General features: G+C 44.7%; 1 protein-coding gene across 1 annotated transcript in view; it reads right to left on the bottom strand.

Annotated features, from left to right (window-relative positions):
• The window catches only part of ANTXR1 (ANTXR cell adhesion molecule 1), a 206,328-nt gene that overhangs the window by 44,727 nt on the left and 138,255 nt on the right, over positions 1-23,346 (bottom strand). The window contains exon 14 of the mRNA XM_061592451.1: positions 8,883-8,924. Coding sequence (XP_061448435.1) covers positions 8,883-8,924 — 42 coding nt within the window. The remainder of the gene's footprint in view (positions 1-8,882; positions 8,925-23,346) is intronic.

Genomic DNA, 23,346 nt, shown 5'->3' with positions numbered 1-23,346 from the left:
AAATGCTTGAAAAGATGACATTTGTTCTCAAGATTCAAATTTGGCATCAAGGGACTGGAAATCCTTTTTTTTAAATAAGTGCTGCTTCTTTCCAACAGAAGCTGTTCCAATAAAAGATAATTATTACAATAGCTATCTTGTATCTCTCAGTTTGGGGTTTTCTGACGTGGGTGGTAGTATGGTAATTTTTCTATTTTTGTTCCATTACTGCAGTGCAAACAAATAATTCCTCTGAACCAGCTGCATGGTGCAAGAGGACAGTTTAAAACAGTGAAGAACTCCAGCTCGCTATGGGCAACACACTCAACTCTGCCCAGGACAGAAGGAAGCCATTCCTTGCAACATGTGCAATTCATTTGACGAGCAGGGTGCTTCTCTTTAACTAACCCCTGACTGCCAAAGAATGTGTTGCAAACCAACAATTAAAAGCAAAGTAAGAGCCTGATGCTACTTTATTTGTTTATGTTTTGATGCCGCTATAAAAAAAATTAGCTGACTGGCTGAAACTTTCTGTTACTCAGTCTTTCCTTGCAATTGAAAAAGTAGTCCTGGTTATCAGCAATGGTGCAACTAAAGCTACCAAGTCCTGGTGTAAATTGTAGCAAAGGCACAGCCGTAATACTTATATATTTATTTATAAAAATATTTATATACTACTATTTTGTTAAAAACATCAAAGCAGTTTACAACACATTAAAAAACAATATCCATAGAATAAAAACATTAAAAATACAATAAAAACAAAGGTCGTCTGTTGCCAGTGGTGTAGTCGTCTGGGGTCTCAAAGTGTCTTAGACCCCTTACTTTTTTGGGAGCAGGGTCTCAGCAGGGCCCCTATGTCTCCATCATCCTACAAGCCAATCAGCACAAAAGGGCCACTGAGTAGAGTCTTCTACCATGTTCCCTTGTTCTTTCCTGCAGATTGGAGCCAATCAGAGTGAAAGGGCGTGAATCAGCCATTGAGAAGACTCTTCTCAGCAACTACCACTATCCCCTTTCATGCCTATTGGCTCTTAGGGACATCTGTTGTTGTGGGAGAAGGTGTTAACAAAGATATTCTCAACCCAGCAGCAAAAAAGAGGGGGAGTGGGCATGGCTTTGACTATCATGAAGGGACCCTGCACTTCTGAATGTGTCACTACACTATTGGCTGTTGCAAAAACATTATCTTCTTAATAAACCTGGCAGAACAGAAAGGTTCTCGGCAGGTGCGTAAAGGTTAAAACATAAGGTGCCTGCTGAATCTCTGTCGGCAAGGCATTCCAGAGAACTGGGCCGATGACACGGAAGGCTCGATTTTGTGTTGATGTTAAATGAGCCTGGCCAACTCAGGAGACGACCAATGCCTCTCCTTCAGATGATCTCAATGATTGAGCTGAGACATAAGGGTTCAGGTGGTCCCTAAGGTACTCTGGACCGAAGTTGTTCAGGGCTTTGTAAATTAATACAAGGACCTTGAACCTGGCTCGGTAGTGGATGGGCAGCCAGTGCAGATGTTTAAAAGTGGTGTTACATGGTCCCATCAGCAATCTGGCCACTGCATTTTGCACCTGCTGGAGTTTCCGAACCGGGGCCAAGGGCACCTCATATATTGATAAATACACCACCACCACTTCCCTATCTTTGAAGGGGACAGGCTGCATTCACTTGATGGGGAGGAAAACTGCATTCTGATTTAAATCAAGTAGAGGTCAAGAACCAAAACAGCAGTCAGGAAAAGTTAGCTTGGTGCAGCAGCAAAACAACTGGGAGAAGCAAGGTGGCTGTGATCTCCTCTCTGGGAACCTGTCTATTTTCTTGTTTATGCTAAATCATGGTTTGGCTTCAGCTTACACACAAACAAGCACGCTAAGACCATTAAACACCTTAAGAGACTTTTTCCCCTTTCACGCTCCTTGCTCTCTTGACTGCCTCAGAATCTTTGAGAAGACGAGCTCTTTTCAAACCCCAGTTCAAATTCTACCTCCTCTCATCTTGGGTTACAGAGATACTTATTACTTCTGTGGGCCACATGACCCACATCCTTCCCTTCCCAAAGTGTTTTTGTTTTAGAAAAAAGATCCAGAACTTGAGTACAGAATTAAAGATAAAAGGTCAGACAGCTGAGAGACGGTCTGCAAGAATGATTTGAGGAAGAGGACTGAGAGCCTGCTCAGAAATCGGAGTGGACATTTTCCATCCGACTCTGACAATGGGCTGCAGAAAATTGTTACCTCCAAGGAAAGGGAAGGAGGACCTAGAAAGAAAGTGTTTGCACACCAGAAGTTAATTGACCCTTTGTTAAAAGACATAAAAAGAAAAACATTAAATTGATGTGCAAAACGGCAAAGTTAACAGTACCCACCCCCAAGTGGAAGCAAAATAATCACCATTCCTAAGCCTTGAAAATCTGCAAGTCATCTTATATCAAAATGTACATTTGTATGAAAACGCAAAAACATGCATTTGTAAATAACTGATTTTTTGATTGAGCGCAAAACGCTCAAGCAAAAACAACATCAAAAAGGTTTTTTACTCAAAACCCTCCCATGGGCTGCTACATAGAGCACAATACATTGTACTTAAAAGTTATTAATACAATTTGTAGTGATGGAAAGAGGTGCATTCCGTGTTTTCAAGGAATTGACAATCTTTCAATTGTTGGCAAAATATAGCAAAATAGCTTTTAAAAAGAAAAATGACTGTATTTGCCTAAATAATTGGTTTTACATTTGATCGCAAAATATAGATTAAAAAAAAACATGGGAAAACAATGAGCAATGCAATACAGCTACAGAAGTGAGAAGGAAGTGCCCAGGGTCAGTACCGGAATGAGCTGTATCGGTTTATAGCAGGGTAGGAGAAATGCGGATTTAAGTACGAAAAAGTCCGAAATGGCGGGGAACATCATATGGATGCTGGTGAATTAATGGAAACACAAGGGGCTTAGATTGCAGATTAAAAGGAGGTATGGATGGGCCTGCTGTGTGCAGACATGAAATCTTTAAGAGTTCAGTTGCCTCTGGCTTAATTGTCCTACCTCAGTGATCTAATTTGCTCATTAAATCTTCACCTTTCAGGCACAGAACCTGCTTCTCATCTGTTCCCAATAACTCTTGGTTCCCATGCAAGTCACACACCCTTCCCTTCCCTTGAAGTCCCTGACTCTGCAGGAAGGCTCCTCCATTGTCCTTCCCACAACAACAGAGTTAGCCAAGGCAGGTTACTGGGAGAGGGGGAGGAGGAGGGAGGCTGTGCAAAGAGGGCAGTCCTGCCCACATTAGGAGGCATCCTGGATAGTAACACATCTCCTGCTGCACTGAGCTCAGCCACTTGCCCTCAAGTTTACCTTAACATATCTGCCAATGAGATCTTTCAGGAAGGGAGAGAGAGAGAGAGAGAGAGAGAAAGGAAACAATCTGGAAAAGAGTAATAAACACTGATAAAAGCTATACCAACAGCTTTGCAATGCAAATGGACGGCAGCCAAAGCACAAGACCGTGCAGGATTTCCTGGCCTTAACCGTCCTACGTGTGTAAAAAGCAGGTTGCTAATCTGATATTGGGGTTAAACAGATCCCAGTTAAGTCATACTTTTGGTGGCAAAGTGAGAAGTATTTGGTAATGAATCCAGTCTAATCCATAAACAAAACTATTTCAAGATTCCATTCCGTACAAAACAGGAGTATAATTATCTGGGGATCTGAAATGATCTTTGGTATTAACTCCTGTGAATTTTCAAAGACTCCTCATATTTTACTGAGGTATTTTTCCTTTAATTAAAAAAAAGCCCAATGTTTTTAAAATTAACATTCAGTAGGGGAGTGTTGTTAAGTGAGCGTTTTTTGCCATGTTGGGGTCATTTAGGCTCAGGTGAGGTATTGGATGGGTGCCTAGATGCAATTGCAGGCTCAGGGAAACCCACAAGCTGAAGCCTGGTCAGAGAAGAGGCAGGTGCAGTTGGTGAGTGGTTTGTCTGCCCAGGAAGGTGATGTCAAACCTGTCCTAAAGGGAGCTGCACTCCCTGTGGAAGATCAGGCTTGCCTTGGGTCCTCCATGGTACAGCAGTCACGTACCATTCAAGCGGCTGAGGCTACTGCAATAGTCAGGATCTCTTCTGGCCACAGTGATCCCTGCTCTGTTAGCCTCCAGATTATATTGGTGCAATGTGTTGTACATGGGGCTACCCTTGAAGACTGTCCAGAAACTACCATTAGTGAAAAATATAGCTGCCAGGTTGCTGACTCCACACCAGCTTGCCTCTCTGTTAAGATCTTCCTGGGAGACCTTCCACCAGGTGCCATTTGAGATGAGGCAGGTGGCCCTCTCAGTGGTGGTGCCCTGGCAACAGAACGCTATTGCCAGGGAGATTTCCCTGCTGGCACATACTATGTTGTCTTTCCCAACCCTTTTATATCATTTAAAATTATTATTTTTTATGTCTGACATTTACTATATTTTGTTTCTCACCCTGGAAACAATTAAACAAATTAGAGACGCGTACCTCAAACACATTTGATGTGCAGCACTGCATTTCCTTCCAGATCATTTTAATCTGCCAGTATGCTTTTAATAGAACTCGGGGTGTTTTTTTTAAATGATAGTAGCTGCTTTTGAAACATCACATAACAACCACCCCCATTGTTGCAGGTCAGCCTTCTCCAACCTGGTGCCCTCCATCTGTTTTGGGCAACATCAGCCACAGCATCATAAAGCTGTGCTGGAAGTTGTACTCCAAAACAGATGGTGGGCACCAGGTTGGAGAAGGCTGTTATAGCGGAATACATGGAATGTGAAGGAACAAAGGCCGACTGAAGTTTCACATTTCTTTGGCCTTTTATGATCAATTACAGGAGGGAGAAAGACCCTGTTGCCCCAGCTCACCTCTGTGTCGCCTCCTTGCCTCCATTTGGTCTGAAAAGGTTGGCTGGCAAGGGCTAACAAGTCAGGACAGAATACATTTTACAGGTCTGGAAGGCTTCATCTATTCGAATGGAGAGTGTCCCAGTCCTTGGCTTGAAGCCAAATCTCCTATGCTTCCTAGTTCAATCAAGGCACCACTGTACCACCTATCAGTTGGCTCTTGAGAACCCTGAAGTCTTGTGTGACCTTCCAGTTAGTACTGAAGTGCGCCAACCTAGCGCCAAGCATGTCTCGTGCTGAAAGACTCAGGCAATCATCCTTCCCTTCTGGTCACTACACAGTCTTTTGTCTTCCTGACACTATAAATGTTCTCAGACCCCTGAACTCAGTGAGAACAATCTTGGCGAGAGCAGAGCTTGGAAAAGTTACTTTTTTAAACTACAGCTCCCATCAGCCCCAGCCAGCATGGCCACTGGATTGGGCTGATGGGAGTTGTAGTTCAAAAAAAGTAACTTTTCCAAGCTCTGGGCGAGAGACACTGTGACCCCTGATACTCCCATCTTTGGATACCCATTGCTGCATTACAATCTCTCATCCAGCAATCCTCAACCAGTAACGCCATGCCACAGCCAGCAAGTGTCTGCTCTTTCTGCCGTTTTGGAGATGTTCCCTGCTGGTGAGGACTCTCACTCCCCCCCCTTCACATGTTTTTGGATAGATCATATGGAAGGGCAGGTATAACTTGCTCCACCCCATCTCTCTCTCTCTCTCTCTCTCTCTCTCTCTCTCTCTCTCTCTCTCTCTCCAGTTTTCCAGCTTCCACAATTCCCCCCCCCTCCGCTTTCCCCCTGCCAAAGCCTAACCACGCAGCAGCTGTCTTTGGTTTTCTGCTAACTCCTTTCCTACCCGCTCTATAACCCCTTCCTCTCTGGGACAGTCTTCAACAGTTAACACGTATATTCCATATTATTTTATTCTATTAATAAAATTTCCCCTTTCCGGAAAAGCTTGCATTTATTAACAATCTTTGTTAATGACTTTTCTCCCTGAAGGGCCCCCCCAAAAATAGATAAAAACAAACACAGTCAACAGACCTAAAAACACATCCATACATTAAAAACAAACACAATCTACCAACAAAAAACTAAAAAAACATCAGATGCAAATGGGAATCTGAAGGAGAAGTCTACTGGTCCTGCCCCAGTGACAAAGGCCAGGAATAGCTGAAGCACCACACATTAAGAGCCAAAAGCCTGGGTAAAAAGGAAGGTTGCCTGTCGCCTAAAGATAGATAAAGATGGCTCCAGGCGTGCCACCCTGGGGAGAGCATTCCATAGGCTGGGGGCCACCACTAACAAAGTCCATGCTCATGCTCATCATCCTCCAAATCTCCCATGGAGAGGGCACACAGAGAAGGGTCTCTGATGATGATTGCAAGGTCCTGGTTGGTTCATATGGGGAGAAAATCCTTGAGGTATCTGGGTCCTAAGCCATGTCAGGCTTTATAGGTCAAAACCAGCACTTTGAATTGAGCCTGGAAACTAATTGGTAGCCAGTGCAGTCATGCCAGAATTGGTGTTATATGTTCAGGCCAACTTACCCTGGTCAACAACCCGGCCACTGAATTCTACACCAGCTGCAGTTTCCAAACCAACTTCAAAGGCAGCCCCACATACAACGCATATTACATCCGTTATAAGGGCCCACCTAGCCTAAAGTTCCACAAGCAACCTTTGCCAACCTCTAGATTTTTTGGGCTTTGGGGCAGGCGACTAGTGTGTGCTCTCAGCCTCAGTCTTGCTTGGGATTGAACCTGGAACCTTCTTTGTGCAAAGCACGTATTCTTACACTTAGGCTGTGACCACACAGTTCGCCTACCCCAACACCCCATTAGCCACACCTGGAGGGGGAATGGGTTGATTTGCCGATCAGTTGCAAATTCTCTTTGAAGCTGAATTTGTAAAAAAAACGCACTCAAGCAGATCTCATCAGGTTTTACAGTAAAAAGGGGCAGGGTTTGACTAGCATCATGTGCCCGTTTTCAGAAGAAAGAGGTGGCGATGCACCGGAACTTGCAGAACAGGGAGTGAGTTTCTACTCTGAGCTATAGCCTTTCACCAAATCAGTCTACCCAGGACAGCATTGATTGCATTCAGATGGCGGAACAGCAGCAGCTTCCAGGAGTTCGGTTTTTCTAGCATGTAGAAGACTGGTTTAGTTTTAAGCAAGCTTCTCTTAACGAAGGTATAATAATCACCATTTTTGCTAAGTTACATCTATGCCACTGAATTCCACAGACCTTCCAAGACTGCGTCATCTGCTTTTGTCTTGTTAAGTGGGCAAGATGAGCACTAGCCAATTACAGACTGGCTAGAGGCTGGGCCCTACTGCTCTGGACTGCTCTGGGGGGGGGCAGGAGGGAGCCCAATGCCAGTGGTCTCAGGTAAGAAGAGATATGGCGTCAGATCAAGGGTAAGCCAGTTGAGGGGAACTTGATCCAGACAGCTGAAGTCTGGACCATGGCACAAACAGTTACAGCCTAGGCTGTGTTCAGATCCTTTTTCCAGCCAAAGGTTTGGACGGGGGCTGTGCCAGCTTTTCCTCAGGTCTCTGGGAGCTGCTTGACAACACTAGATTGGCCCACAGTAAAATCTCATCCCTGATTTGAGGATGAAGATGCTGACCTGGTGCATATAACCAAGTCCTGGGTGGGGCAGCAGGGTGGGGGTAGCCGCACCCAATTGTGCCCGTCCAGCCGGGGTACTTGGTTCAGTACCAGGGAAGGCTTGAGGGCTGGGGAGGAGGGGATGTTGCTGTGGTCTATAGGGATACTATCTGGCTCTCCAGACTCCCTGTTCATCTGAGTAGCAATCTGGAGTGTTTGTAACATGAACGAGCATCCTGGCCAGTGTAATATTTTCATGCACCTGATTGAAGGAAGAGCCAACCTTTAAAACAATTTGTGTGCCTTCAGTCTAATGCTGTGTGCACGCTTCTGTTTACTCTGCATCCAGTGTGCTCCCACTGCTGGTTTGAAAAGTGGTATACTAGTGATGGGCTCCATTTCTGCAATAATTGGATTTGGCATCAGGTTAATGATTATTTCCGATATTCTCTATCGTTGTGGAGAGAAGTTTGAAGTAGCAACTCTCCACGCCTGGTTTCTGATTCATTCTTCTTTTTTCAATTCTTTTTCTTTAAATTCGCTTTGAAATAATCGATAGTGTGAGTGATACTTTCAGCCATCTACTTTCTATGTGAGCTCTTCAAGTGTGTATTTCCTTTCACTGATGTCAGTGAAGTGTAGATTGTAATTGACAGACAGAAAGCAGCAGGGGGGAATGAGGTGTTGATTGTAAGCAGCAGGAGGGAAGACACTGACTTGATTATCTGCCTTAATCTGTTTGCTCTGCAGTGCACATGAAAAAGAATGTAAACGGCGATCATTACAGGGTTCAGAATAAAGATTGATACCAGTGGAGATGCATGAATAAATAGTGATTATTATTTATTATTTATTTAGTTTAATTATAATATGGGAGGAGATCGAAAAAATGAAAAGATACAGGAGGACAAAGGAACTGGATCTTAACAACCACCAGGGGATCACACTTAAAACAAAACCTTTAAAAGGAAAGGAATCCATCCCTATGGTGTACACCATTACTTCCCCATACAAGTAATTTCCTCACCAAATGGATCTTCTTCAATAGCAACTAAACACTTGGGAAAAGGTATTTTGAGCTCCTAACATGATAGCCATAGCATGGTAGCCACAGTCAATAGCCATCCTGTACCTATCCTGTGGTTTTTATGAAATGTTGCATTTTGATGCATTTTCCCCCAAACCAGCTTTGATGCAAACTGAGAAACAATGGCCTCGCTATGTTTTAAGCCGGTAACGTGTACACAGCCTTTACAAAGCAGCTGATGGGGGTGGTGTGTTTGTTTGTGGGGAGGGGGCAAAGACACAAAGCAAAACCAAAAGCAGCAACCCGGAAGGCATAATGAAGAGCTGCAAAAGCGAGGAAAGGCTCTTACCTCGCTGTCTTCCATAGGGGGCGGAGGAGGCTCCTTAATAATCTAAAAGGAATGAAGAAGAAACACAGGGTGTTACATCAATAGCCAGGCTGTATCAGTCAGGTTATAGAAATAGTTATAGAGTCACTCTAACCATGGGCAGAGTGCCTTTTCATCTCCACTCAAAAATCACAGCTCATGCCCACTCATCCAAGAGACAATGTAACATAGCCTTCCCCAACCTGGTGCCCTCCAGATGTTTTGGGCTGCTGCAACTCCGCAACTGCAACTTGGGTTGCTGCAAATCAGCTGCAGCCAGCATGACCATATGGTGCTGGGGAAGATGGGAGTTATAGCCCAAAACATCTGGAGGGCACCAGGTTGGGGAAGGCTGATGTAACATAACAGCTAAGGATATGGGAGTTAAGGATGGGGGAGAAATTCTATTCAGTTTACATTTAAAGTCAACTATACCAAATTCACACTTTTCAAAACAAGAACTGAAACACAGACATACTCCAAAATTCACACATATCCAAATGTTGCAATTCAGTTCTCCAAACAATGTTTATAAATATCTGTACATTAGGGGAAAGTGTGCGTAAAAATGACTTCACTAATAGGCAAAAAAACCTTGCGGTTTAGGAACGTACCTATAGCCCACAGATATTTCTATCCAACTTTAAAAAGCAAGAAAATTGGGCACTATAGGGAATGCACCAGGGGAGCAGGAGACCTGACCTCCTCTCTGACATATTGTACTGCCCTACAAATTTGTCAAAATGCAAACACCATTTGGACTTGTCTTTCACAGTCCAATCCATTTGGTAACATGTGCCTCTGACCATATGGTGAGTGGTGGCAATACCTGTCATCTCCAAAGATGGAGAATTACATTTTTGTATATTTGTTGGTGTTCTTCTTACTTTGCTTATTTCCTGTGTTACTACTGTTTCTACAGAGAATCTATCCTAGAAAATTATATTTCTCTCATTATTCATCCTATAAATCTGTGTCAAATTTATTTTTATTAATTTCAAAGCCTTTTTATTGATCAATGTCATAATGATGGTGAAGATAGCCTTTTATGTTTCAAACTGGAGGTTAAGTTCTATTTCAATTTTGGGGGCATTAACAGTTGAATCTGAAACTGCAGTTTAATGTAAAATCAGACTGATTACAATATGTTGCTACTTAAGAAATGACTCTAGCTGTTGGAAAAAACAAACTTAGCCTGCCCAAGATGCATGTTTTCAGCCTGCTATGCTTAAACTACTCCACTTAAGGAAAGGTGGGCATGGTGAATTAAAAACATAGAGCACACCTAGAATTTTGCTAGAATATATTTCACCTCCCACTGTTTCATCTTATGCAAACTGAGACACTTGTCATGTCCATTGGAAACTATTCTGCAAAATAGTCAGTGCCATTATTCTACTACTGTTTTTGGAGGGTTTTTTAGTGCTGCACAGTGTTGCTGTGCTTCACAAATTCACAGAAACAGAAGCAAAAGAAAATTATTTACTATAGGAAAGTTCACTAAAATTGCAAAGTAAATCAAACATATTTAAAGTGACTATCTGAATTATATCAACTGTCTTAATATTGTTGCTTTCTCCTTGCTAAAACAAGATTAGTACAGCACATGGCTTGTTTCTGTTATTTAGGCTGATTGCAGGTGTTGCCACCACTCACCATATGCTCAGAGGCACGTTACCAAATTCTTCCAAGCTACACAGCAAGTGGATTGGACTGTGAAAGACCAACCCAAATTGTATTTGCATTTTGACAAATGTGTAGGGTAGTACAATATCTCAGAGAGGAGATCAGGTCTCCTGCTCCCCTGTTGCATTCACTATAGCTGCCCTATTTCCCTGCTTTTTAAAGTTGGATAGAAATATCTGTTGGCTATAGGTACATTCTTAAACCGTGAAGTTTTCTGCCTAGTAGTGAATTTCTCTGCTTTAATCCGGGAGGTAAGAAATGGGATCCTGTGCAAGTTTGCTGAGAATGGATTGCTCATTTGCATGCTTACTGAGTTCAGTGGGATTTACTCTCCTGCAATCATGCTTAGGATAGAGAAAACTGACCATGGGGTGGTGGAGGAGGAGAAGACGGTTGGAGGGAGGGCTGGAGACGGCAGGGAAGGAGGAAGAAGGAAGAGGGGAGGGGAGGAAGAAGGGAGGAGGAAAGGAGTGGAGAAGGAGGGGAAAGCATGTCTGATCATTGGCACGCTTATTGAGTTCAAAGGGTATTTACTTCTGTGCAATCATGCCTAGGATAGGTAAAACTGACCATGCGGGAGGGGGAGGAGAGAGGGACGGCAGAGGAGGGGGAAGGGGCAAGAGGGAGGGGATAGGAGGGAGGAGAAGGGGAGGACAGGTTTGATTATTTGCATGCTTTTTCAGTTCAATGGGATTTACTCCTGTGCAAACATGCTTAGGATAGGTGAAACTGACCTGGGGAGGGGCAAGAAGGGGAGGGGAGGGGGAGGAGATTGGGTGTGTGGGCACAAGGGCAGAGGGGAAGCTCCTTTCCTTTCCAAAGAAAAACACTGTGAACAGTATTGTTTTTCAGCTTTCCCCCCACCTTTTAATTCTACAGCAGGCACATGTAGCCTCCCACCCAAATTTAAACCAAAGCTGTTACTGGCCACATCCACACACAACCTTTATTCCACTTTAGACAGTCATGGCTTCCCCCAAAGAATCCTGGGAAATGCAGTTTGTGACAGGTGCTGAGAGTTGCTAGGAGACTCCCCTTCACAGAGCTACAATCCCCAGAAGAGGGGCTGACTGTTCAACCACTCTGGCTACTGGAGCTGTGTTTCACGGGAATAGGAGTCTCCTTCACAAACTACACTTCCCAGGCTTTTTTGGGGAAGCCATGACTGCCTAAAGTGAAATAAAGGACTGGCCTACGTGTGGCCCCCTGATTAGCCAAGCCAAGCCAAGCAGCTGTGAGTCTGGTTTTTAGAACACTGACAGTTGGTTCTTATTGAGCATGCCCAGGCTTATCATTGACTTCAATGCTAAATTTCTTAAATTAATTAAAAATCAGCCAGGCATTTTTTTAACTTTTAAGCTGCAGAAGATGAAGGTCAGAGTATGGGGCAAAATCAGTAATAGGATTACAGGTACTCTGTGAACATGGCTGATTTTTAATTAATTTCAACAAATTATGAGAACTCTGACAGAAAAAAGTCCAAAAGGGGTCTTTTCTCTCTCTCTTTTTACACTTTGAACTCTCAATTCTCTATGAGTGTTTTGTGTATCGCCATGAAAATTTAGAGGGTTGTTAAGCAAGCATTTCTGAGTTCAGGACTATAAGTTTTGTAACATTTTGTTTTGTAATGAGCTTATGGAAAGCATCAGAATGGCTTGGGGGTATTTTCAATTTAGCATTGTGGAATGCGAAAAATCCATGCTGGCTATAGTATACAGCCACTCTCATGGCTGCATAATACATTAATGAAAATAGCATACAAACTGCATTATATTAGGAGAAATTGCTTGCAAAAATGTGTACATTAGTCAAACCTACAGACAAAAAGGCGTTTCTTAGGAGAAATTTGCACTCAAATGCTGAAGAATTTTCATGTCTTTTTTAAATTGCAAATTGCTGCAGAAATATAGAAAACTGAATTTAAGATGAGAAAAAAGGAGTAACTGAGAGAAGTGAAATGCACAGATCCTTCCATCCCTAATGGGAGCCAAGAAGTTAATTGTTCAAATCTCATCCCAGCCGCAAACTCATTGGATGGCCGGAGGCAAATAGGCAAGCTGCAGTCTCATAGCACCACTTAATTCCCTGCAGTGTGGGGACTAACAGATGGACCACGAAAGTGGACCCGGTAAGTCTTTCTGGTTGCAAAGAGACTGAGGGTATAGAGACACACTCCCTGCTCTGCTGGCTCCACAGCATCTCCTCTTCTGCTTTCTGAAAACTGGGGCACACGACGCTAGTCAAACCTCTTTTTACTGGTGGAATCAGCTCAAGAGCTTTTTTAAAAATCTACTTCAGACAGATTTTGCAACTGATTGGCAGATGAACCTGTTTCCCTTCCAGGTGTGGCTAATGGAAACGCTTTGCTCTAGGCAACTAACAGAGCTTGGAAGTCTTCTGATTAATGGATGAAGATGACATGCATCAAACTGGGCTTCTGCACAGCAACGCTCTTCCCTTGTGCTCTGTGGGTGGGTAGGAGGCAATGAGGGAGGAGGTGGAGAGAGAGATAGGGATGGAGTGGAGAGAGAAAAAAGTTTGGAAAATGGATGGTGGTGGTGAAGAATGGAGTGGAGGGAGAAAAGGAGCTGGAGGGCAAGGACGTGGATGAAGGAGGAGAAGGAGGCAGCAGCAGGATGGCGATGAAGAACTGCGGAAGTGAGAGACAACGATGGCTCTGTGTGTGTGTGTGTGTGTTGCACTAGGATGCAGGAGATCCCTGAGACATGAAGCTCCTTCGGCTTCTGTTTTTCTCTCTGTCTAACTTGACCTGCAGGGAAGCTTTGAGGATAAAACGTGGGAGGGAGTACCATTCCTGCCACCTATGCTCCTTGAAGGAAGGGCAGGATAAAATAAAATAAATACATTTCATGAAAATACTTTGAGCCCAGGATTTTACTCTGCATGTGAGGGTTTTTTTGCTTTTTGTTTCCTGGGTCTAGGGTCTTCACCATAGGGAATGAGGCTGTTATTTCTTGCAAAAATTGGCATCTCAGACTTAGCAAGGAGCTGGCAAATGTTGCCGCTCTGTGCTCCAAGAGCAACAGAGAGCCCATCCAGCAGGAAAGCTAAAACAGAGGAACGACAAGCATCCCTCTTAAACCTCAGACACAGCCCTGGATAGATAATGAGAGCTAAATCCTTCACTACATAGGAAGGCACAAAATAAATCAGGCAAATGGAGCTAGGAGAGGTTTAATTTCCGCCCCACAAATCAGCACGTCTAGTTCAATCTATTGCCAGCTTGAGATCTGGCGGGGCCCTTGGCCAAGATGCCCTCGGTGGCGGCCCCTTCAAAGCCCTGCCTGCCTCTCATGGCCCAAGCTGCACAACTGCCAGAGGGAGGACACCAAGGGAAGCAGAGAATGCTGCTCCTTTGGGCACCACTCGCGCCATGTTTCAAGAAGTCCTAGTGGTCCCCATACTGGGATGCGAACCTTGGCAGGTGCCAGCCCTGAGTGCTAACCCCAAATGCCAACCCCTGACACTGGCCCTGTATCAAACTGCTTATCCCATGCTGTTTATGGAGGAATGACAATTTACTTACAAGGCTTCTTGCACTCTTGTGTCAGAAAAGATGAATCCTGCAACTTGTATATATAATGCAAATTTGGCAAGTTTATATAATTTATATTATATGCCTATTTTTTCTGCACTTTTAAAATGACATGGAATAATTTATTCTGCTTTTAAGAACAGAAGAAGGCCAAAGTCTTCTTGGGTCTTCTGGGGGAGGTAATGAACGGGGTACTGCACAGCGCAGTCCTGGGCCCGGTGCTCATCAACATTTTTATTAATGACTTGGATGAGGAGGTGCAGGGAATGATGATTGAATTTCCAGATGATAGAAAATTGGGAGGGATAGCTAATACTCTGGAGTACAGAAACAGAGTTCAAAGTGATCTTGATAGGCTGGAGCATTGGGCTGAAAACAACAGAATGAAATTTAACAGGGATAAGTGCAAAGTTCTACACCTGGGAAAAAGAAACCAAATGCACAGTTATAAGATGGGGGATACTTGGCTATGCAATACTACATGCAAGAAGGATCTTGGGATTGTTGTTGATCACAAGCTGAATATGAATGTGATGTGGCTGCAAAAAAGACTAATGCTATTTTAGGCTGCATTAACAGAAGTATAGTTTCCAAACTGCGTGAAGTATTAGTTCCCCTCTATTCAGCAATGGTTATGCCTCCTCCACTGGCTACTTGCTGTGACCTTGTCTGCAATTGAATTAGGGTTCTTGCAACCCTGGAGGAGAACAATCCTCACTCAAAGGGCAAGTGCTCCGTGTCTGAGGCCTTTGTGTTCTGGTATGTCTCCTGCTGGCTCTGAGATCAGTGTGATGTCATAGCTAAGCTATGGAAGAGTCTTAATTCTCTTCATTCAAGAAAGAGGATTTCCCCCAACCCCTCTCCTCTCATAATATTAGAATGAAGAATCATTCAATTACATTGATTGGGAGTAGATTGAAAATGGAGTGCCTTCAAGTCAATCCCGACTTATGGCGACCCTATGAATAGGGATTTCATGATAAGCAGTATTCAGAGGGGGTTTCCCATTGCCTCCCTCTGAGGCTAGTCCTCCCCAGCTGCTAGGACCTGCTCAGCTTGCCACAGCTGCACAAGTCAGCCCCTTCCTTGTCCGCAACTGCCAGCTGGGGGGCAACTGGGCTCCTTGGGACTATGCAGCTTGCCCACGGCTGCACAGGTGGCAGGGCACATAACCCCTGAGCCACTCCCTGTGAGGGTGATCTTTAGCTGGCCCTTGACACCCAGGAGACAGGAGTGGGGATTTGAACTCACAGACTCTGAACTGGACAGCCATCTGTCGGGAATGCTTTGATTTGGATTCCTGCATTGAGCAGGGGGTTGGACTCGATGGCCTTATAGGCCCCTTCCAACTCTACTATTCTATGATTCTATGACTCTGGACTCCCAGCCAGGCTCTACTCCCCACTGTGCTATACCAGCTGTGGGAGTAGGTTAGGGACACAAAAGAAAGCCCTTCTTCAGACAGTTCATAGTTAATATATGGAACTCATTGCCACAAGATGGAGTATTGGCCACCAGTTTAGATGGTTTTAGAAGGGGATTAGATGCAATCATGGAGGAGGAGATATCAATGAACAGTTACTAGCTATGATACTTAAGCAGAAACTCCATGAGTTGCAACCAATGTACTGCTAAGTCACTTAGCAATGTACTTGTTCCACTGGCAAAATGTTTCTCGCCAGCAGAGCATTGTTGCACAAGAGAATGCATAAGCAGGTTTCTGGTAACTTTGTGCAACATTTCTGCTAGCGCAGCAGTTGTGTTGGATTCCTCTACTGCGCAACATATAAGCCACCTGTCTGCTAGCGGAAGAGCTCTTGCACTAGCGGACAGAGAATGTTGGATGCAGCCCAATGTTCAGAGGCTGTCTTGCTCTGAATATGATATGCTCGGGAGTGCACAGTAGATGAAGGTGATTGCTTCCGTGTCCTTCTTCTGGACCTCCCACTGGGGCCATCTGATTGCCCACTGTTACAAAGCAGAGTGCTGGGCCAGGTGGACCCTTGCCCTTCTCTAGCAGGGTGCTTCTCTTAGGCTCTCAGGCCTTCCTGGAGATGATTCAGGAAAAAACTCTCTCCAACTTCTTAGGGTCTGTGATGTCCCAGGCCTCCTCTTTTGATTCAGAAGCATCTCAGTCCAAGTTCTGGGAACCTGATGCCTCTGTATTGTAAATGTTTGCATTTCATTTTCAACTCCAGGAATGAAAAATATTTACATGGCCAGCTGTGTTTAATGTGAAACATATACCGCTCCACATTCATCGCTGCTCAGATGAGATTAAAACCAGACTTTTTGCTTTCCTTTTTCTGTTTCTTTGTTTCCAAAGTTGCATGATACTACAAATGGCAGCCATCCCTCAGTGAACTTGGAGCATGAAGAATGTGAGCAACAGCCCAGCATATTTAATCATCACTGGCAAAATTCAGTAGGCCTTGCCCCATATTGTCTTGACCATTTACCTTCAGTATGCAGAGATGAATTCCATTTACAGAAAAAAAACAGCATAAAAGCAACGCGCAGTTTAAGACCAAAGAAAGCCAAAGCTCACCCTGGACATTCTGGGATCTTCAGGGATCTTAACCTTACTGAGCTGATGTGCAATTCATTTCAAGAATATTTACACAGGAAAACTTCCCATTGGATTGTCTGGTGGTTGTTTCCACCGTGAGCATTTTGCTCAGATTATTTCTCACGACTTTCATTTTATTTTCCTTCGCCTTTTTAAAAAGAACTTATTCAAAATGTTATTTTGGAAAGCCATCCTAATAGGCTTGAGAAATGATACGTCATTAGCACCTTGGTTGGAAAGGGCAGCTGTCAAAGAAAGTTGAACTTCATTATTTCCTCCACAGTGATGGGAAAATGTGTAAGCTGCGTTGTAATTGTTCCTTGGGGGTTACAGCTGAGTGCCTGAGTTTCCTGTCCAGCTTCATCCTCAATAATAATCAAACATACTTCACTTATTTTTACATTCTTCCTGCTATTTTCTCCAAAATTTAAGACCCTTTGGGTTAATTAAGGTCCAGGATGAGAACCAAATTTCTCCAGGAGATGAATCACACCCTCCTTTTCTTTCTGCCAGACATTTCCATGAGATGTATGACATTTGGGACAATGCTTGCTTTACATCCAGCTTCTTTCCACCATCTTGTTTAGACGAGAGTGTACATCTGATGTCATGCTGGGAGCCCTGTTTGTTATTTACTGGAGCGGGCCACCTTACCACACTGACCACAGAAAAATGTATTTGCTACATAAGAAGAGCCTGGCTGCTGGATCAGGCCAAAGAGAGCCTGCCTAGTGCAACATCGTCTTCTCATGGTGGCCAATCAGATGCCCCTTATAGGAAGCGCAACAGCACTCTTCCCACTTGTGCTCTCCGGAACTAGCATTCAGAGAGGCAGCTCTGATCCTGAAGGCAGCACACAGACATCATGACTGGCAGCCATTGAGAGCTGCATCATCCATTAATTTCTCTTTTCCCCATTTAAAACTGTCCCAAATTGGTGGCTATTGCTACCTCTGTGGCTATGAATCCCATAGTTTAACTTTGCTCTGTGTGGAAAAGTCCTCCTTTTTCTCTGCCCCAGATCTCCTGTCCTACAGCTTCGTCAGGAAAAAAGGGAAATTCCCTTTGCCCATTTTCTCTATAATCTGCATAATGCATAATTTTGTGCTGCTCTGTCATGCTTCTCCCTTACTTGCCCCAAATGTTGCAACCATATCCACAAAGGGAAGCTGCTCCATCCCCTCGATCACTTCACTTTTCTGAACCTTTTCCAGCTCTACAAAACCCTTTTTGAGCTGAGGTGACCAGAACCGGACACAGTATTCTAAGTGTGGTTGCACCATAGATTTGTAGAAAGGCATTATTGGATGGGCAGTTTTATTTTCAATCCCTTTCCAAATGGTCCCTGACATGGATTTTGCCTTTTTCACAGCCGCAACACACTGGATCAACATCTTCATGGATGCTGGACTAGGCAGGACTTACGTTTTCCAGAGGCAAATGTAGACCCTCACCCCCCCCACAGGAGAGGGGGAAATGATACAGACAGTGCCCCATTCTTACCCCCACTTTTCATGGGTCCAAGTGCTTGGAATTCCTGTGGGGGTGCAAATAGTCAGGGGGGAGATAAAGCGCGATGAAGGCTTCAAAAGGATTCAGTGCTTTTAATGGAAAGCCTCCCATTTGCAGGCCCTGCATGTGTTTTACTGCTTGCTGTTGCTGACCTCTGTTGTTGTTGTTTTTTGGGGGGTAGCACTACTGGCCAATGTCCCAGTGCCAGTTTTTGCTTTGATGGGGAGTGAAGGCTTTAACAACTGCGTTCTTCCCATTATTTTGTTCTCTTCATTTTTACAGAATGAAATAATTCTATTTCTCTGTATAAAAATGAAAAGAAACAAAATTATGGGAGGGAGGAAACCTGCAATCCGTTGTGAAGTGAAAAATAACAGAAAGGGCAATTCAGCGGGGCTCTTCCAGGGGTTCTCCATCAGCAACAGCATCACTCACACAGCGGCATTAGAGGAGGAGGAGTTGCAAACAGGCTACTTCTCCATATCATTGGGAACTGGCCTCTTCTGCATTGGACTTACATCTCTGAGTAAACATTGTAGGACCTTGGCCCCGAGAAAGGCATTGCTGGGTTCTATGGGGGCATGTTAAATGCTGAGTGCAACGTCAGTTGCAGATAGGCTTGGAAAGATCTGTCAGTTTCGGTTCTCTCGGTTTCTCATTTTTCAAAAAAAAAAAATCCTCATGAAAATTCACCATTTTAGCGCGAATTTCTCCAAATAAACATATTTTCATAGTCAGTTCTGACAAAACGTACACATGTTTGCAAGCCATTTCTCATCATTTCATGTCTTTTTGCATGTTATTTTCACTCATGTATTCATTTTTATGGACACTTTCCCCTAATATATGCATTTTTGTAAATGTTTAGTTGGTGAACTGCATCCCAAAATTCAAATGAATGCGAATTTCGAAGGCCGGCTGTATTTCGGTTCTCATATTGTTTCGGAAATTGCAAATTTGATAAATTCTGCTTGAAATGTGAACTGAACTGACATTCCCACCCATCCCTAGTTGCAAGGTTTTCTGTTGGGGGCTTCTGACAAGCTATTGCCAGAGATCTGAACAGATAGCTTGCAAGATAGCTTAGTTACTGTAAACCGCCCAGAGAGCTTTGGCTATGGGGCAGTATATAAGTACAATCAATCAATGAATCAATGAATCAATCAATCAATCAATCAATCAATCAGGGTATTTCTCTCTTGGGGCCCCCCTGCATGAAATGTGCCCTTGCAGGCTTGCAGCTTGACAGCCCTCTGTTGGAATTCCATTTCTAGCTAATTGCAGGTGTGGAAGGAGTCCTGGTCTTGGTCTGTGCATGCTGGAGAAGAATGAGGTGGAGATGGGGAGGCCACTCCATCGTGCAGACGGGATGCCCACATTTTTGAATCCCCACCCCCTACATAAGAAAAGAAATCCAACTCTTTGCCGAGTAGAAAAGTAAGACCGCAAGGAGCGCCTTGTGCTAGAATCTCTTCCCCTGGTGTGCTAATTCTTTTACTAATAGGATCATTAAGAAGAAAGAGAGAAGAATATTTAACAACAGCATCCTGCTCCCCCCTCTTGGAGTCTGAAGTGGCACGCTCCAGTCTGCCAGCTCAGGATTGTACCATCTCATTCGGCTGCATGTACAGGCTGTCATTGGTCCATCTGCTTACGACACCTGCTGAAGTGGAGGGGGACAGGGAAGGGATCTCTGCTTGAGCCAGCACACACACAGGCACACTTCCTAACCAACCTCTGTTCGACCTCACCACAATTACTGTAAATGGAGCAAAGAATTCCATCTTCCATCCCTTTCTTTGACAGAACATGCTGGGGAATCATAAACAATTATGCATTTGGAAGCAATGTTTCTCGATGGGTGTTTGCCAGGAAGACCATTTGGTCCAGAAGAATCCATGGCGCACATCCACCAAAGTTGGTGACATTAATTACCCCCAGCCCCAAATGCCGCTGGCCATGTATCTCGCCTGGAAAGCACAGCTGGGTGGGAACCATTTCCTTTTAAATTAAAACACATGTCTTACTCAAACGCACCTAAAGGAAGGGCAGTCCATTCTAGGGCCCACAAAAGTTACTTTCTAAAAGTAGACACACAAAGGGCGTAAGTATCTGGACTAAAATAAAAATGAGTAAGAGATTAAAAAATTCTGCACCCAAATGATTGACCATCTACCCAGTCAGCCCTGCTCTGCTCACTGCCGCATCTTATCTCCCTCCTTTTCTCTACTTGGGGAAAGCGTGCAATGTGCCAGGCACCAGCTAACCAGTGCCGGCAGGAGCAGCTCTCCCCTTGGGGCTGAAGAGTTGGGCTTACACAAATCCCAGTTGGAGGTGTCGCTGGACATATGCTCCTATTCCCTACCTGCTTGCGAATACCAGCTTTGTCATCACTGGTAGAGAGACCCTCCATGCTTCCATTGGTTAACAGCCCTGTCGGAGTAGACTTTTGGGGGCTGGAGCTCAATAGCTGGGCTGACAAGAGGCCCTGGCTGGAGGCTTGTTTATTTTATTTATTCATTTGATTTATATCCCACCCTTTGTCCCAGTAGGAGCCCAGGGCAGCATTGTTGGGATTAATACTGCCGATTTGTAGTCCGGTGTTTTTCTGTCTTTGGGTTCTCAGGTGCAAATATGTACCTGGGGTGGGATCAGTCAGGGAGAGCAATTGCAGTGGTCCAGGGCAAGGGGAGATATTGTGTCAGAGGAGGGAAAAGCCAGATAAGGGTCACATGACACCAACAGTGAATGGCTGTGCCATGTGCCGGCTCCTTCTGTAGCCAGAGGAATTGGATAGCTGGCCCTGAGGCCTGCGGATGCTGTTATTGAACATCAGGTCAGTTTCAAATAAGATCTCCCTCCTTCACAATTTGATTATGGCTTAGGAAGAAAGTCTGGTATGTATTACCAAGACTTGGGTGGGTGGGCACGGTGGGGCTAGTCTTACTCAGCTGTGCCCACCTAGCTACTCTGTGCAGCATGAAGGCAGGCTTCAGGGCTGGGCAGGAGGAGCTGCTGTACTCTATAGGAATTCCCTCTCCCTCTCCAGGCTTCCTTGCCACTTGAGTGGGGAGGCGTACCTGGCACTGGGCCATCAGGACCCAAGACTGGGAATTCTGTTGGCTCCCTCCACTGGCCCGCCTCCCTGCCCAGCAGCCTCCCTGTCTCGGGTGAGAGAGGGGGTCTGAGAGGCTGTGTTGAGGATTCCAAGACGTCTGGTACTGCAGAACGTCAACGTCCATGGTGAGGCCACTAATTCTGGGGCAGCTCAGGACTTCAGGACAACCACAGGACTGTCCCAACCTGTCACTGGCCCTATGCTTGTGGCCGGCCACATGCTGGAACTGGTCTCCTCAACTGGGCAGGAAGAGGGTAATCTGAGAGTGGGGGATAGTAACATCAGTCCCTTCTCACAGTTGGGTCACCTCCTGCTGAGATCTCGGCTGGCAGCCCCCTTTCCCCTCTGTAGAGTCTGAGGGCCTATGAGGATGGTCTGCCCTCAGAGGCTGATGGATCCATTTGGTTTCCAAATGGCTCCCGAGGAAAGGCCGGTCTGGCTGATATGGCTGGCACTCCTGTCGAAGGCCTGGCTGATTTGTGGAATATGTGAATTGCCCAGGCCGTTGACATGATTTCCCCTGAGCATCCTCTCCCACTTGATAGACCCCTTCTGGCTCCTTGGCATACACCAGAACTGAAGACGATTGAAACAAGCTGGGAGATGGCTTGAATGCAACTGAGCACTGGCAAGTGCTCGTTATTGTGTCTACTCACTGGCAGTGAAGGCAGCAAAGCAGACGTACTCTGCTGCCTCCGTTGCATCCTCATTGTGTTGTCCAGATAATGCAGGTCCTTTTACAGTCTGGCCCAAAGGAGGCAGTGGAACCTACAGTGGGCTGCTATGACCTGTTTGCAAAACATTCTGAGGATAAAATTGCTTGCATCTGCTGGGACCTTGACTCTACCGTTATAGCAGATGGATCTGGGCTCCTGCTGGGAGGAAGGGCGAGATATAAATCTAATAATAATAATAATCTTGAGAGGTGTCCAGAGCACTGTCTGGTACTGCTATGTTGGAAGAGTTTCCGTTAGTAAGGCTCGAGGTCATGGACAAGATGCTTGGATTGGTTCAGGCAACCGCTTGGTGCTCTTGCCCCTTGCCCCTCATGGCTGATAAAAACAAACAAGGAAGGGATGGCCAGCTGGGCCAGGGAGGTGGTTAATGCCTCCTTACGAGAGCAGGGGGTCCCCTTCTGCCTAAAGGAGGCGGTAGTAAGACCACTTCTTAAGAAACCCTCCCTGGATTCAGAAAATCTAAATAATAATTGGCCGGTCGCTAACGTTCCCTTCTTGGGCAAGGTTCTTGAACACATAGTTGTGGGCCAGATCCTGGCTCTCTTGGATGAAACCGATTTTCTAGATCCATTTCAATCGGGGGTTTTGCCCAGTTGCAGCATGGAAACTGCCTTAGCCACCCTATATGATGACCTTTGTTGGGGAGAGATGGGGGAGGGGAGTGTGTCCCTAGTAATTCTCCTTGAACTCTCAGTGGCTTCCAATACCATCGACCGTGGTATTTATTCTTCTGGAATGGCTATCTGAGTCAGTAGTAGGGATGGGAAGATCTGTCAGTTTCGCTTCTCTCAGTTTCTCATTTCTCCAGTGTTAAATTCAGTTCTCTACATTTCTACAGCAACCTGCATTTTTTTTTAAAAAAAAATCCTCATGAAAATTCTCCACCATTTTAGTGCAAATGTCTCCAAATAAACACATTTTTAGGCAGTTTTGACAAAGGTACACATTTTTGCAAGCCGTTTCTCATCATTTTATGCCTTTTTGCATGTCATTTTCACTCATGTATTCATTTTTATGCACACTTTCCCCCAATGGATGCATTTTTGTAAATGTTGTTTAGTTGGCAAACTGCCTCCCAAAATTCTAATAAATTCAAATTTCGAAGGATGGCTGTGTTTCGGTTCTCATATTGTTTTGGAAAGTGCACATTTGATAAATTCTGCTTGGAATGTGAACTGAATCGAAATTCTCACCCATCCCTAGTTAGGAGTGGGAGGCACTTTTTTGCAGTGGTGTGAGCCCTACTTGAATGGCTGTCTCCAAGACTG

The sequence above is a fragment of the Rhineura floridana genome, chromosome 12 (genome assembly GCF_030035675.1).
Source record: "Rhineura floridana isolate rRhiFlo1 chromosome 12, rRhiFlo1.hap2, whole genome shotgun sequence".
Taxonomy (NCBI): Eukaryota; Metazoa; Chordata; class Lepidosauria; order Squamata; family Rhineuridae; genus Rhineura; species Rhineura floridana.
Note: the sequence above shows the minus strand (reverse complement) of the source record. Positions and strands in the feature narration are given on the sequence as shown.